The sequence below is a fragment of the Phocoena sinus genome, chromosome 12 (genome assembly GCF_008692025.1).
Source record: "Phocoena sinus isolate mPhoSin1 chromosome 12, mPhoSin1.pri, whole genome shotgun sequence".
Taxonomy (NCBI): domain Eukaryota; kingdom Metazoa; phylum Chordata; class Mammalia; order Artiodactyla; family Phocoenidae; genus Phocoena; species Phocoena sinus.
Window position 1 is genome coordinate 146,669 of NC_045774.1, and position 15,764 is coordinate 162,432.

The following is a 15,764-nucleotide window of genomic DNA, read 5'->3' on the forward strand; positions in this document are numbered from 1 at the left end:
TGCGGTGAACGTTTTACAGGAATGTAAATGAGTGCGTTTCGTGCGGTGGGGGGCTGGGGGCGGGGGCAGGGGAGGGCCGGGGGCGGGGAGGGTGGGGGCGGGGAGGAGGGTTGCACATTTTACAGCTCACTGACCATTTGGCGATCCATTGAGAGGAGGGTTTGGAAAAGTGGCTCCTTTGTGACAGCTCTCGCCAGATTGGGGGGCTGCTCATTTGCATCTCATTAGCCATGCGGGCGGCCGGCGGGATATAAGGCGGCGGCGCGGGGCGAGCCCGAGCCCTTGCGCGCCCGCGGAGCCCCGGCCGGCGCCGCACCAGACGCACAGCCTGGCGCGCAGCCTCCGCCGGGACCCGGTCCGGGACCCCGGGTGTTGACCTGGATGGCACTGGCTGGGTCCCTGAGAAAAACTCGGGTCCAGGGCGCTCCCCGGACCGCGGCCGCCGAGTGAGCTGGCCGGGCCGCACCCGCGGGCGCTCCGCCGGCGCCGGATTACCGCCTCGCGCGTGGGATTTCCAGACCCCGGCTCGCTAATCGGACTCGCGGGGAGCCCTGCACCTCGTCGGGAATTGGGCTGAATATCTGGACGCTTTCTCTCCTCTCTTTTTTTTCTTTCTTTCTTTCTTCCTTTTTTTTTTCCTGCGAAGAATCTTGAGACAAAACCAGGAAACAGACGACCCCTACCTACTCGTGGGTTGGAAGAAAGAGGGGAAAACCGAAAGTTGCCGCGCCAGAAGCAATCTCTCCGGGGAGCCTTTTTTTTTTTTTTTCCCTCTCGTGCATCCCCGGAGCCGCAGTCGCCTCCGCAGGGAGGATCTAAGGAAACTCGGCCTCCGAAAGAGCCGGAGACGGACCCTTGAGGAAAGAAGTCCGGATAATCCCAGCCCGAGGCAAAGCGGCGGCGCTTTCCTGCCCGCGCTCCTGGAGACACCTTCCTCCCCGAGCATTCCCTGGCGATTTCAGAAGAGAAGGGGGACGCGAGGAGAGCGAGCGCGGCCGGCGGTGCACCATGGGCCGGCGGTGCGCCCTGGCCCTCGCCGTGCTCTCGGCCCTGCTGTGCCAGGTAAGTTGCCAGGCGGGGCCCTAAGGGCCGCGCCGTCAGGTAGGCTGTCAGCGGGGCTCTCCGGCTCCCTGTGGCGTCAGGTGGGGGGGACCCGGGGCGCGGGCCGCTCGGGGGGCAGGGCCCGGGGCAGGACGCGGCCGGGCGGGCTCCCCGCGCCTGGAGCCCCACGCCCTAGCCTCGCCCGCAGGTCTGGAGCTCCGGGGTGTTCGAGCTGAAGCTGCAGGAGTTCGTCAACAAGAAGGGGCTGCTGGGGAACCGCAACTGCTGCCGCGGGGGCGCGGGGCCGCCGCCGTGCGCCTGCAGGACTTTCTTCCGCGTGTGCCTCAAGCACTACCAGGCCAGCGTGTCCCCCGAGCCTCCCTGCACCTACGGCAGCACCGTCACGCCGGTGCTGGGCGTCGACTCCTTCAGCCTCCCGGACGGCGCGGGCGCGGACACCGCCTTCAGCAACCCCATCCGCTTCCCCTTTGGCTTCACCTGGCCGGTGAGCGCCGCACCTGCGGGCGCGGGGCGGGCGGGGCGGGCGGCAGGTGGGCAGGGAGGCGGCCGTCAGCCCTGCTCCGGGGCGCGGCGGGGGCGCGCGGCTGGGCCTGGGCAGGTGGGCGCCGCGGTCCGCGGGGGCCTGGGGCATTGACTCCACGCCCGGGTGATCTGCAGGCGGCGGCGGCGGCGGCGGCGGGGAGGAGTGTGGGAGGTGACAGCCGGGATAGAGTGAGGCAGAGAGGCTGAGGACCCGGGACATTTCCGTATCCGGTCTCTGCGCCTAGCCCCCAAGTTGAACGGGCCCCTTCACTTGGGAAAGTTCTAGTTCCCCAGCTCGTGGACTGGCTAGTTGTTCAGTCGCCCTCGCAGCCTGACAGCCCCCAGGCCCTCTGCTTGGCGCCTTCCCCAGAAGACTGCAGACAAACCCCTCCAGCCCCGCCTGCTGCGCGCAATCGTTTTTCCTTCTTTTTCTTCTTTTTTTTTTTTTTTTTTTTTTACCGCGATATCCTGTATTAACAGGCTGAAAAAACATGTCAGGAAACCACTCGTTAAAAAGTTCTTCCATTTCCTTAAGGAAAATGAAATCAGACAAGAGATGTACAGAGCACCCCCCCACCCCCACGACACACTGCACACAGATCTGCGACGACTTGGTCGTCCCGAAAGCTTTGATTCCTTTTTAAACATTTCTGGTTTATCTTCTGTCTCCTCCCCCTTCCTCCAGGGAACCTTCTCTCTGATCATTGAAGCTCTCCACTCTGATTCTCCTGATGACCTCGCAACAGGTAAAAACAAACCAAAACTCCCAGACTGTGCAGACTGCGTCTCCAGTTATTATGTATTTGAGTTCAGCTCTCCCCAGAAGCAAACGTCTGCATCTTTCATTCTGCAAGTTACTCCGGAAGGTTGAGGAGAAGAGCCTTCAGCCTCCTTGCCCAGCATCCTTTCCACCTCCCTCACTCCCCGAGCCTCTGGGTTCCCAGTCAGAACCAACAGAGCATCCTCTTCCTGCAGAGAACCCGGAAAGGCTCATCAGCCGCCTGGCCACGCAGAGGCACCTGACGGTGGGCGAGGAGTGGTCCCAGGACCTGCACAGCAGCGGTCGCACAGACCTCAAGTACTCGTACCGATTCGTGTGTGACGAGCACTACTATGGGGAAGGCTGCTCCGTCTTCTGCCGCCCCCGCGACGACGCCTTCGGCCACTTCACCTGCGGGGAGCGAGGGGAAAAAGTCTGCAACCCTGGCTGGAAAGGCCAGTACTGCACTGAGCGTGAGTCCCTGCGGGAGGCCGCCGCTCCCTCAGTTTACCCCTCCCCAGGCCTGCTCCCTCACCCCCACCCCCGGCAGTGGGGACATATTCTCTGAGCTGCTGGCATCTTGGGGTTTTAGCCCCAGAGAGATGTTCTGGTGGGGAAACCGGGGCCGGGGAGCCAGAGAGATTTGCTGAGACCTCACAGTTAGCCAGTGGCAGGTTGGGGTCAACTTAGACGTTTTAACTTCCGCTATGGGAAGCTGCCTTTCTTAATCAGGGAGGATTTTGGACACAGGGCCAGGGGTCAGGAAGTAAGCCTGAGGGAAGGGAGGGAGGAAGGAAGGGAGGAACAGAGAGGAGGCTGTGTGCAGGGCGTGCTTTTACCAAAGGAGTTCTCTTTGCCCAGACAGCTTCTCATTGAAAAGTGCTTCATTTTCTCTCCGGAGTTGGTGTGCTCGGCCTGTTTAAAAACATGCCACTGTTCACGACACTTCACTCGCAGGGTCTATGGACGTGGGTGGGTGTGTTTTGAGGCCTGGGCCTGCCAGCCCTGCCTGGGGAGGGGTCTGCTTGTCCTGCTTGCGGGAAGCTCACATAGTACCCTGCCTGGGAGGGGGGACATACCTTTACAAAAGTGACTTAGGCCCTGCCTGCCCGTAGTTCTGTATTCTCCAGGCAGGCAGGGTAGCTGCACAGGTGCAGGGGGCATAAGAGGGTTGTGAGGACCGGCTGACTCCTGGGCCTGGTTCAGCTGGACCCCACTTGCCTCACTGCCACCTCGCACTCTAGGTGTCAGGTGGGGTGGGTCCTAGAGCTTCCCCAGAAACCCCAGGGAACCTTGCTTCTGCCCCCGAGCCTGGGAACCTTCTCTGGCAGGACAGAACCTCTCGCCGGGAGGTGCAGCTTCTCAGTTTGGATTTGCGCGTACCTGCAGCGTCATTGTCGCTCAGCCCGCACAGCTTTCCACAGCTCCTTTGAGCTCGCCTTGGCCTGAGCTGGCTCTGTTGTCTTAAAAACTTGTGGAGCGGCTTGTTAATGAGTTTCATAACCAGGAGAAGGGAGCCAGCTGAAACCTCAGCCTCCAGCCTCCCCACCCCCTCCGGGACCTCTGGCCGGCCTGCCGCCTCCCTCCTGGCTACCCTCCCTCTCCCTCACCGTGGGGTTGCCATAAACTTAAACTTTTTTTTCTTCTTATTCAAACACTGGAGTCTGTCCCCGCCCCCAGCTCGCGCGTGCCATCGATTAGATCTCTCCGGGGATAGGCGGCTGGGACGCACGCCTGTTCCCATTGGTGGAAAGGGTGCACGTGTGTGTGTGTGTGTGTGTGTGTGTGTGTGTGTGTGTGTGTGTGGTGTACACGCTGGGGTGTGTGTGAGGGGTGGGGGCATGGGGGGCGAGGGGGAGGCCGGTATTGTTGCACTGGGGCAGCTGCTGGGAGAGAACAGACAATAGAGCAGCTGTCTTGCCCTGGTACTCTGCATACCAGCTGTCCACCCTTATCTACACACACACTTTCTGGGTATTAAGAGGTGGAGCTTTGTGCATAGAATTGGGAAGTGGGGGAGGAGGAGGGGGAAGGACTTCTGACCCTCTCTTAGAAGAAAAGGGGCCGGGTGTGGAGGGGGGGGCTTCCGCGCTCTTTTGTCCTGGAGCCGCTGTGTTAAGAAGAATGCTCTCCTGGGCTGAGTACAGTCCGCGGTGGTTACCGGGCAGGACGGTCGGTGCCCGGGGCTCGGCGAGGCTCTGTGGCGGAGCTGGGCACGGCCTGTAGCCCGTTGTGCGGGGGCCACTGGTGGGCTTGACGCTGCGCCTTTTCTTCTCGCAGCCATCTGCTTGCCGGGGTGCGACGAGCAGCATGGGTTTTGCGACAAGCCAGGGGAATGCAAGTAAGTTTGCAAGAGCTGCTGTTTTCTTTTTCTTGTTGTCCTTTCACACCTAGTGTATTAGTAAAGCATCTCTAGATGCCCTTTTGAAAACCGCAGGTAAGATTAGCTGGTTGGAGGGGGCTGTTTTTCTGTGTTTCTACTAAATAAATACATGGACGGGCATAGGGTCAAGGGCTGTCATCCATCTAAGCTCCTCAGTGGTTGTGGAACTTACAGATGGAGATTTAAAAAGAATCGGCACAGAAGAAGAGAGAGTTTAGTTGGTTCTCAAACTTCGCAGCACATTAGAATTACCTAGAGATGCTGCCCCGGTTGGCCCTTGGACCCAGAGTCAGACCCTCTGACGTGGGACGAAGGCATCCACGTGGTTTAAAGCTCCTGAGGACGGTCCAGTGTCCTGCCTCATTTGAGAACTAGCGGTGTTGATGCTGTTGGAAGACAGTCTCTCGTGAGTGGGAAAGGTGTTGCTAGGAAGCCGGTAGCGTCAGCATCCACTGACTCTGTCCTCTCCTCCAAGGTGCAGAGTGGGCTGGCAGGGCCGGTACTGTGACCAGTGCATTCGGTACCCCGGCTGTCTCCACGGCACCTGCCAGCAGCCCTGGCAATGCAACTGCCAGGAAGGCTGGGGGGGCCTTTTCTGCAACCAGGGTAAGCCTCCTGTCCCCCGCCAGGCAGCCTGGCTTCCCGGGCGCTGTCTCAGGGAAGTACAGTCTCCCGAATTTAACCCTGGGCCTCCCTTCTCCTCCTCCTCCCGTCTCCACCCTCACAGACCTGAACTACTGCACACACCACAAGCCCTGCAAGAACGGGGCCACCTGCACCAACACGGGCCAGGGAAGCTACACTTGCTCTTGCCGGCCTGGGTACACGGGGGCCAACTGCGAGACGGAGGTGGACGAGTGCAGTGCCAGCCCCTGCAGGAATGGAGGGAGCTGCACGGTGAGTCTGGCCACCGTGGGCTCTCCTGCCGAACCGGGAACCCTGGTTTGAGACAGACCGTGTGGGTCCCTTGGAACGACGTAGGAAAGCTTTCTTCATCTTCTCCATTACTCAGGACCTCGAGAACAGCTACTCCTGCACCTGCCCGCCTGGCTTCTACGGCAGGATCTGCGAGCTGAGTGCCATGGTGTGTGCCGACGGCCCCTGCTTCAACGGGGGACGGTGCTCGGACAACCCCAAGGGAGGGTACACCTGCCGCTGCTCTGGGGGCTTCTCTGGCTTTAACTGTGAGAAGAAAATGGATTCCTGCAGTTCCTCACCCTGTTCCAATGGTAAGGGGGCCGCCTGACCCATCCGAGACGTTGTCCAGTGGTCCACACTGGTGAGAACGCGTCAGAAGCGCAGAGTTTAGTTTCAGGCTGAGTTCATCACTTTGTGAGTTGCCTTGCGTTTCAGAAGCCCTTCCGTCTGAATAGTGAGAAACTGTTCATAGAAATCTTATCCCCGAGTCTGGAAGCACCCAGGGAGCTAGGAAGGCAGGCAGGGGCGTTCCTTGTCCGCAGGGCCCGGCGCAGGTGGAGACGCAATGACCTGCGCGCCGTCCTGCGGCGCCTCGGGTGCCCGAGACTCCGAACATCAGCGGGTCAGCCCCAGCGCCAGCCCAGCCACTGCGCTTTTGGAGGGAAGCCCAGCTCTGCTCTGTCACCAAGCAGAGCTGTCTGCTGCGAGGATGTATGGTCTCCACGAGTGGGGGGGATGCCCTAAGCAAACTCACAGAGGGGGAAGCTGGGCCCCAGACAGGCTGGACCATTCTGGAAGCTTCTGGAGCTTCTGCGTGGGGTGTGATAATCAGTGGAGAGGAATCAGCTTGCTTTGCTCAACATGTTCTGCCCAGAAGGTGTGGCAGTCCTGGGGTCAAGCTCTCTCTCCTGTTGGTTTCCAGCCACGGAACTGATAGAGCAGTGGATGCTTCATGTCTAGAGAGGAAGAATAGGGAGGTTTAGCAGGCTTGGCTCTGGAAAGACAAAGACCAAACCCCAGCCTCCTCCCTCCCTTCCTTTCTTCGTTTCTCTTTCTTTCTGTTTCAAGTCTTACTTGCCACTAACTGTGTAACTGTGGGCAAGCACGTCATCCTCTTTAAGCCTTGGTTTCCTCATCTGTAAACTGGGTCCTTTGTTGGCTTGCTGCACAGGCGAATGCAGCACGGTAGGCAAAGCGTTTTGCACGGTGCATGTCAGGAGGTATTAGCCTGTATTTTTTAGGTGATCTATGGAGCTTGACCAGAAACCCCACCCCGGCCCTCGCCGTGGGCCTGTGTTTGATGTATGTTGTCTTAAGCGGTGGCCTCTGTCCGGTCTGCCCCTGTGTCTCTGCTTTGGTGTGTGACGCAGCGGCCGGGGCAGCACGTGCTTCAGGGCATTTTCTGGGTGACAAGCCACTGCCCTTGTCCGTGTCCCAGGTGCACAGTGCGTAGACCTTGGTGATGCTTACGTGTGCCGCTGCCAAGCCGGCTTCTCTGGGAGGCACTGTGATGACAGCGTGGACGACTGTGCCTCTTCCCCGTGTGCCAACGGCGGCACGTGCCGGGACGGCGTGAATGAGTATTCCTGCACCTGCCCCCCCGGGTACACGGGCACAAACTGCAGTGCCCCCGTCAGCAGGTGCGAGCACGCACCCTGCCACAACGGGGCCACCTGCCACGAGCGGGCCCTCCGCTACCTGTGCGAGTGCGCCCGGGGCTACGGGGGCCCCAACTGCCAGTTCCTGCTTCCTGAGCTGCCCCCGGGCCCCGTGGTGGTGGACCTCACTGAGAAGTACGTGGAGGGCCAAGCCGGCGCGTTCCCCTGGGTGGCCGTCGGCGCGGGCGCGGTCCTCGTCCTCACGCTGCTGCTGGGCTGCGCTGCCGCCGTGGTCTGCGTTCGGCTGAGGCTGCAGAAGCGCCGGCCCCCCGCTGACCCCTGCCCGGGGGAGGCGGAGACCATGAATAACCTGGCCAACCGCCGGCGGGAGAAGGACATCTCTGTCAGCGTCATTGGGGCCACGCAGATCAAGAACACCAACAAGAAGGTGGACCTGCACACAGAGCCCGGCACCGAGAAGAACAGCCTCAAGGCTTGTGACCCCGCCGTGGGCTATAACCTGCTGCAGGACCTCAAGGGTGCCGCTGCCAGTGGGGAGCCCCACAGCAAGCGTGATGCCAAGAGCCAGCCCCAGGGCTCTGCGGGGGAGGAGAAGAGTGCCCCGACCCTCAGGGGGTGCGTGCTATGGGCCAGAGGGGGCAGGCGGGAAGGCCAGCAGGGGGGAGGGTGCCCGACCCTCACGGGGTGCCTCGGGCCAGGCCGGGCAGGGGGACCAGCTGGCTGTGTTCCTCCAAGCTCTGGTCATTGTACAGTTCAAAAATGTTTTCACGTGTTGACTATGGATGTCTTTCATTTCCCTTCTAGTGGAGAAGCAGCTGAAAGAAAAAGGCCGGACTCTGTGTACTCCACTTCGAAAGACACAAAGTACCAGTCGGTGTACGTCATATCCGAGGAGAAGGACGAGTGCGTCATCGCAACTGAGGTCAGCGCGCGGCTGCCCGACCCACCCTCGGCCCGGCCGGGTCAGAACCGGGCCTATGACTTGCGCTAACCTCCCCTCTGTCTCTTGGCCCCCCTAGGTGTAAAGTGGAGGTGATGTGGCGAATTCCCGTTTCTCTTAGAATAAGTGAACTTCCAAGGATATCTGCCCCGACGATGCTGCTGAGAGGAGCGGAGGTGCTCGTGACTGCTGCTGGGAAGCCAGGTCCTCTTCCTGCCGAGGGGGCGGCCGGCAGGCGTTCCAGGCGCCTGTCGCACTGCCTTTTAGGACGTTTCCATTGCACTATGGACAGTTGCTTTTAAAGAATATATATTTAAATGAATGGACTTGATCACTACGTGAGAAGCTCGCACTGCTTGGAGTGTATATGTTGGATTCTTATGAGCCAGTCTTTTCTTGAATTAGAATCACAAACACTGCCTTTATTGTCCTTTTTGATACTAAAATGTGTCTTTTCTAGGTGGAAAAAAATGTGCGTTATTTTTTGGATTTGTAAAAATATTTTTCATGATATCTGTAAAGCTTGAGTATTTTGTGATGTTCATTTTTATAATTTAAATTTTTGGTAAATATGTACAAAGGCACTTCGGGTCTATGTGATTATATTTTTTTGTATATAAATGTATTTATGGAATATTGTGCAAATGTTATTTGAGGTTTTTTTTTTTTACTGTTTTGTTAATGAAGAAATTCCTTTTTAAAATATTTTTCCAAAATAAATATTATGAACGACATCCAGAGGTGTACTTACTCACCCCGCGTCAGAGCAGACTTTCACTCGTCCGAGGCCGCGAGGACAGAAACGGCCTCTGCTTTTCTGTTTCCCAGGTCTTTGCATAGTTTCATTGGATTGATGAAAAGCAACTTTCCTCGCTCCTCTGCCCACCTCAGAGAACCCTCCAAGGTCACTGTCAGGAAAAGGAAGGGGCGGGCGCAGTGCTGCTGGTCGCTTGATTCCCTGAGCATCCCCTGAAGTGCACGGAAACCTGAGGGCACTTCACGTCCGGTCAGTGCTGAGAAGCCTCGGAGCTGGTCACCTTCCGTCGGAGCCTTATTTTTATCAGGACTGGAACAAAGCCTCATTTTGGATTAAATACCCACAGAGCACTTTAATGTCGTCATGACAAAGGCTTTCGGTCCTCGAATAATACTTATTCATTGGTTTGTGGGTTTATCTCTAGCTAATTCAAAAGAGTTAGTTGCCTCCTAATTCAACCACAGTTGCCATGGGACAGACGACAGCAATGATAAAAACACTCTTCTTGGGTGGTTAGTACCAGCCAGGCCGCTCCTCCTTGTGAATTATCTCATTAATCCTCCGAGATAGTAGCTTCGTTACTCCCATTTTATAGCTGAGGAGACTGAGGCTTGGGGGGGTGAAGGTACTTGCTCGGGGTTGGTAAGTGGCAAAGTCAGCATTCAAATCTGGGCAGTCTGACTCCAGACCCTGGTTTGATCGCTTTCTGTCAGAAACTCAGCTTCTTATTGAGAACAAGACAGGGATTTAACAGACCGCATCACTGGTGCCATTCAGTGGTTCCAAAGGATCCGTGCAGATGGTCAGCTCTCGAGGACAAGTTAGTGTTGGGGAAAAGTGGTTTACTCCTGGGGTCAGAGGGGAACAGGCAGAGGGCTTAGCTAATTAGAGGGAAGAGGTTGCCTTTGTCTCGGTGACTGTGGTGAATCTATTCCATCGGTCGTTATCGTACAGTCAGAAGTTCTGGACTCTTCCTGCGGAGGAAACACAAAGCACGTTGTGTGTTAACCAGTCCTGAGGCCCATCCTCGTGTGTGTAAAGGATGGAGAAGCACGTGCAGTGGGACTGGAGACCAAGATAACAACATTGGGGCCAGACGGCACCCAGGAGCCACCTGGCTGGGACTTCTGCCTCTGAAACACAACCCCATCCATTCCCCACCCCTCTGGCTTGTTATTTTGGAATAACTGCTCACGGGCAGAAACTCCAGTGGAGAGATCGCATCCATGGAAAGAAGTCAGCGTCAGGGCCAAGTGCGGCTGAGGGAGATTTAGGCTTCTGAAGCTCCTCCACACTCAAACTGTCCCCTGCTGACTTTAAGGGTTAGCAGCATATTCTAGAATAACTGAGGGGGTCACCAAGTTTTCTTTCAAGAGGCTACAGGATCTGGTGAAAGAGTGGGGTGAACTCAATCCAGTTTACGCTTGTTAACCTGGAGTCCTTCCTAGCTCCCTCTCACTTTCAGCAGTGGCCTGACTCGGATAATAAATTAAATGGCTTATCTATTTTCAAGAATATGGAATATTCTGGGATTCTTGCAAAGCCCATTCTATGAAAGAACCTCAATGCACTTAAAGATAATGTCACTTTCATCTTTTCCAGCCTTCTAGTAAAATCAGGGAAGAAATTCATCTTTCATCTAGGTAAGCAAGTAACACGGCAAACTGAGACCGAAAGGTACAGCTTTGGAATTGCCAACCAGTTGAAGATTGGTGCACGTGGTTCCCTGGGTCCCTCCTGAGACGTTCTAACTGGACATTGAACCAGATGGTCCCTCAGCTTTCAGGGTTTACGTCATTTGCAGGGGGAAGTTCAGGTACATTGACCAAAACATCCACATGAACACATGGGTATTTACAGACAAGTGTCCACGATTCACCGCCCAAGCGACGTCCGGCATGACTAGCCTTGCTTGGAACCAGGCAGGAAGGAGCATCTGTGACAAGAACAAGGAGGTGAAAAGGCAGGTCCCTTCAGCGGGGGTGAAGCTGGCGCTGGACCTGTGCTCCCAAGTTCTGAGGAGCACGGAGCGTGGGTGACGCCTGCCCGAGGGCCCGGCCTGCAGCCTCAGCCCCACGCTCCAGGCACCGCCTTCCGGGACTTTGGTGAGACAGAAAGGAAGGTGGGGCGCACATACTTTTCCTTAGGCCTTTTTTCTTTAACTTTTCATAGGGACGTAAATTCGGACTTCCAGAAATTCTGCAAAGAATTCTCGTTATGACGATGGCTGTCACGTCCGTCCTCCTTCCATCCTGACTGGCTGGCCCTCTGCAGTCAGGACGAGCGGTCCTTTCTTGTCCACAGCAGTGTAGATGTTACTCAGTGGCTCACAGTCTGCTGCTGCCCCAGGGTGGGGCGGTCCCCACCCTCCCGGGTGTGTCTTACCTTCAGGCTCACAAGCCCTCCTGGCCCAGCTCTGGAACTGGCCCCTCTCAGTAACCCTGCTTCCATCAGTGGAGACGGGAGACAACCGTGTTTCTCATTTTGTGCCTTTGTGAGCCTGACAGCAGCCGGCAGTTACCGAGACGTAAATTGTGTGACCCGAGTACAAGCCCCAAACAGGCCCTTGAGCGAGCGTGACTTGGGTGCATGCTCTGCGTCGTTGAGTAGACGGCCAGCAACACAGTGGAGGAAGTATTTTTGCCAAGAAAACTGAACTTGAATCTGGTCAGACGCCTTGATCCCGTTGACAGGAGTCCCGGGCGCTGAGGACATGGTCTGGACACCGGTAGGATCTGCTTGGCCGAGTCCAGGGCAGAAGGAGAGGGATGAGGGGACCCGCAGATTAGAAGCGACTTAGTCAGAAAACAGTTTAAGAATTCATGAGCTGACTGGAGAGACGTAAAGCCCGACTGGATGTTTAATGGTGTTAAGCGGTACTTGTAAATTTTTTAGATGTGAGAGGTTATTACTGTTAAGTCGAACACAAAAAGAGTACTTAAGTTTCAGAGAAAAATTCTGAAATATTATGGATGAAACAATATTATGTCTGGGATTTGCTTAAAGGTAACGAGACGGGGTGCTGGCAGCGGGCGGGGCGCAGGTGAAACACGAGGGCTGCTAGCGGACAGGCGCGGGGCTGGCTGTGGGTGGAGCTGGCTGCACCCTTCTCGTCCCTTGTGTGTGTGTTGGAAACTTGCCATAACTAAAGGCATTAAGATGACTTACACAGTGAGTGCACGCACCCAGGTGACACAGTCACTGGTGCGCGTATAACGCTGTGTCTCGTGGATGTGTGAGCACAGCGGGTTTTAGGGAGGTTCCCGGTCTTTGCACGTTCAGATGAGGAGTCTTGTGAGACCAAACCAAGGCCATCCTACGGCTCAAGACGCAGCGGGGTTTGCTCAGGGCTGTGGTGCCAGATCCTGGCCCTGCCCCCCTGGCCGGGCTCAGTGACTGTCAACTCTGCTGAAACATGGTGGTCTTTCCTGAGCAGCTTTGCAAGGACCCCGTTCTCCACGTGACTCCAGAGGCTCCCAGAGCACAAACCCGAGAGTGTCGTTCCTGCTAAAACCAGCTAACATCTGCTTTTAGCATAAAGTTCAAAATCCTCACCTTGGTCTGTCAGGCCTTGGTGTAATCTGGCTCCTGACCGTCTTTCTGCCTCAGTCTGTGTCACTTTCCCCACTGTCCCTTCAGCGCTCAGCTCCAGCCACACTGGCTGTCGGCATGCGGCTCTGTACCCCTCCCCGGTTCCGAGACTTGGCTGTCACCTCCCACCTGCTGGGCTGTGCTGCGCGGCTCCTCCCCGAGCACCTGCCGACAGGGAAGACCCCTCTGGGCCTCCAGCTGTCCTCTGGCCAGCGACTGTGGAAGGCCTGTGTGTCCCGGGGGTGGGCAGGGCTCTCACCACCTCCAGGCCCAGCTTGGAGCTTGAGCGAGAGCTGTCGTCTGTGCACCCTCACCGCACAGGAGGGAAATGCGTACAAGTGCGTGAGGATTCGGTCATGACAGAAGTTTTATTCCTCCCAATGTGACTGGTACTCTGGGACCATAGCATGAAGCCAAACATAGATATGATCTGAGTGGGAGACCACATTACTTTGTTTCTATTCTAATAAGTAAAAGGTCACCTAGACACAGAGTGTGATGTGAGGACGCTTGCTTGGTATCCAGCCAACGGAGCCATATGCAGTGAGTAATTTCTTAGGCTGTGAATTTTGTAGAAAAACTGTAGGGAAGTTAAACGACTTTCCTAAAGGGCAGCTGCTGGATGTCTGTAGAAACACTGAAAAGAAGAGCGGGACTTGGAACTTGGGCTGAGCTAGGCCCCGAACGTGTGGGTGTGCGTCTGTGGGACGTCAAGCCTCACGCGACAGGCGTGCGCACCACGGTATGCTCGACCGTGCCAGGCAGCTGTCATCTGGAAGTAATTCGGAGACAAACTTTTTAAAGATGATGCGTGTCCATGCAGAATATCAGCACTTCCCCCCAGAACAACCTTGAATTACATTCATTTGCTCAAATAAACCAATATTTCCATTTTGGAGAAACCTAGCTCACCTGCGTCACCCTGGGAGGTGGGGTGGTGTCGTACTTGCCTTTTTGCGCTGGCAAGACTTGAAAAACCACCACACTCTCTTTCTCACCTTTCTTGTTTCTTAAGAAAACATCCACTGCTCCACATCTGGCATTTGTCGACTCCGCATTATGGCGATTATAATCTTAAAAGAAATGGGGGTGGTGTCCCTGAAGGTGCCAGCATGAAGCAGCATTTTAAAAGGTACGACGCAGCCTCGGGATCGCTTCCTTCTCTGAAGCTCACGGATGAACACGATGATGCCACGAGCGGCACTCCTAAAGGGCACCGGCTTCAGGGTAAGAGCAGAGAGTCCAAAACAGCAGGGACAGGATGCACGGGGACCAAGGCGCCGCCTGCAGCCTCGGAAGGCTGGCCGGGCTGGTGGTGGGCTGCCGTGGTGGCTGAATGTCCTTGTGATGTGACCTCTGAAGACCACGTGAACGTGCAGCGGGAACAAGCGTGGAGACCTAGAAAGCTGCGGGCCCGCTCAGGTTCGAATTCTCCACCACCAATTTCTGCTGTCTACATCTGTGCTACACACGCACTGGCTTCTACCTCTCATGTGCTCAAATCGATATTAACAAAAAGTTAATAAATCTTTAAGTTAACTTGAACTTTAAAATGACTGGACCAGAAGGGAGAGTGTCAGTCCTGGGCACTTGACCAGAACCTTCGTGGCTTGTGAGCTCGCATCTTCGGAGACGGAATTGGAAGCTGAGACTTTCTGCCATTTTCGGGGCCCAGCGGTGCCACGCAGGGCTTTTACGGGAGTGACCTGCGATGCGCTTCTGTAGCACCAGTGATGTTTCCATGGGGCCCTCGGGCTGCACTCGCTGCTGCTCTGGAGGCAGGGACGGCGCCCACGACCTCCACCAGAGTTAGAGTGCTTTCCCGGGACTTTGTGAATTTCAGCCCTTTCTGAGAAGCTTGGAAACAACTTGGGAATAAAAAGTCAAGTTAAATGCAGCATTAAAAAGGGCGTGTTCATAACGGGAAAACGTCCTAAATTTAGGAGGAGTTTAAGATGGAAGAGCCAGGCGCGCTCCCTTTCTGCTCCTTTTGACCCAGGAGAGGGAAGGTGGCTGGTGACCGCCAGCAGAGCAAAAGGCCCCTCATGCGTGGTCCTGACCCAGCAGGACCGCGGGCGCTGGGCTGCTGGCGATGGTCTGACCAGCACGCACGAGGGAGAGGGGCAGGGTCACCGAGGCTCCAGAGGCAGGCGCGAGTCCGTCTGGCCAGCGCCCCCTTCCAGGAGGAGGCGCTGCCCTTGGTCCCCGTTCTCAGGCCTCTCTGCTGACCCCACCCTATTCCAATGGCATAAACTCGCCTCTCGTTCCCAAGAGCGCCCTACAGAAAGTAGGACTCTTCCACGCCACCGAGGAAGGGAGGTGGCCTTGGTCCCCCACGGCTCGCGGTGGGGACTACCTTGTGAGGCCGTCCTGGTGGCCAGGTGTTCCCCTGGATGCATTTGGCGTGTCCCCCAGCAGACACACTGATGTTAACAAACTGGCCCAAACAGAACTTGGAGGGTGACCGCTTTGCAGTTCCCCTTCCTGCCTTCCTGCGGTGCAGCTCATTCCAAAGCCAAGGATGCTACTTTTATTTATCTGCTATTTGGGTGATCTTCGGGTGGATCGCTTTGACAGCTCAGGAGGTGCCCCTTCGGCTGTGAGGCAGCCCGGACCCTCCTGGGGTCCGAGGGCCCCCGCCGTCCTCAGCGTGGGGTGAGCCTGGCCTGGCAGCAGAATTCTCAGTTGGAGGAGGAATGCTCTACCCTGCAGCTGCGCCCTAATATATTTGATCTCCGTTTGTAGACATTTGGATGGTTGTCAGTCTAAGTAATGTTTCATTGAACAACTTTGTACATAAATCATTGTGATTATGTCTCATTTTTTCATTATGATAAATTTCTAGTAGTGGAATTAGTTTGTCAAAGGGAATAAACATTATAAAGGCGCTTACGATCTTAAATTCCAACTAGAAGATTTGTACCAATTTGTAATCCTGCCCGTTGTTCACCAACAAAATGAATCATGATTAAGAAGTTCATTTTCCAATTTGGTTAGTGAAAATAATGATCAGAATTATTCCACTTTAACCTGTTTAGTGGAGGCTTGAGTCCTGGAGGCCTTACTCTTCCCATGGCATCTGCTGTCCACCAGTGTGGACCTACTGTGTGCTGGGCATTTCATAGACATTTTTAAGGTAAGTTCATAACACACCTGGGTGGAGATGATTATTTCCTTTTCCTGTGGCACAGAAAGGTCACAGGTTCAGTGAA

At 56.0% G+C, this 15,764-nt stretch overlaps 1 protein-coding gene across 1 annotated transcript; it reads left to right on the forward strand.

The window, feature by feature from the left end:
• Positions 1 to 213: 213 nt before the first annotated feature.
• On the forward strand, positions 214 to 8,854 carry DLL1 (delta like canonical Notch ligand 1). The gene is made up of 11 exons (XM_032651932.1): positions 214 to 1,062; positions 1,250 to 1,546; positions 2,270 to 2,330; positions 2,560 to 2,817; positions 4,625 to 4,685; positions 5,203 to 5,333; positions 5,455 to 5,624; positions 5,740 to 5,956; positions 7,084 to 7,879; positions 8,069 to 8,186; positions 8,284 to 8,854. The coding sequence occupies exons 1-11, from the start codon at positions 1,009 to 1,011 to the stop codon at positions 8,287 to 8,289; spliced, it is 2,169 nt and encodes a 722-aa protein (XP_032507823.1). The 5' UTR covers positions 214 to 1,008; the 3' UTR covers positions 8,290 to 8,854.
• Positions 8,855 to 15,764: the final 6,910 nt, after the last annotated feature.

Excerpts from the sequence above, each read along its gene's own strand:
- DLL1 (XM_032651932.1), top strand. The coding sequence starts at position 1,009 with ATGGGCCGGCGGTGCGCCCTGGCCCTCGCCGTGCTCTCGGCCCTGCTG. Across the intron at positions 1,063-1,249 it reads TCTCGGCCCTGCTGTGCCAG|GTCTGGAGCTCCGGGGTGTT; the intron begins GTAAGTTGCCAG and ends CCTCGCCCGCAG. Across the intron at positions 5,957-7,083 it reads TTCCTCACCCTGTTCCAATG|GTGCACAGTGCGTAGACCTT; the intron begins GTAAGGGGGCCG and ends TCCGTGTCCCAG.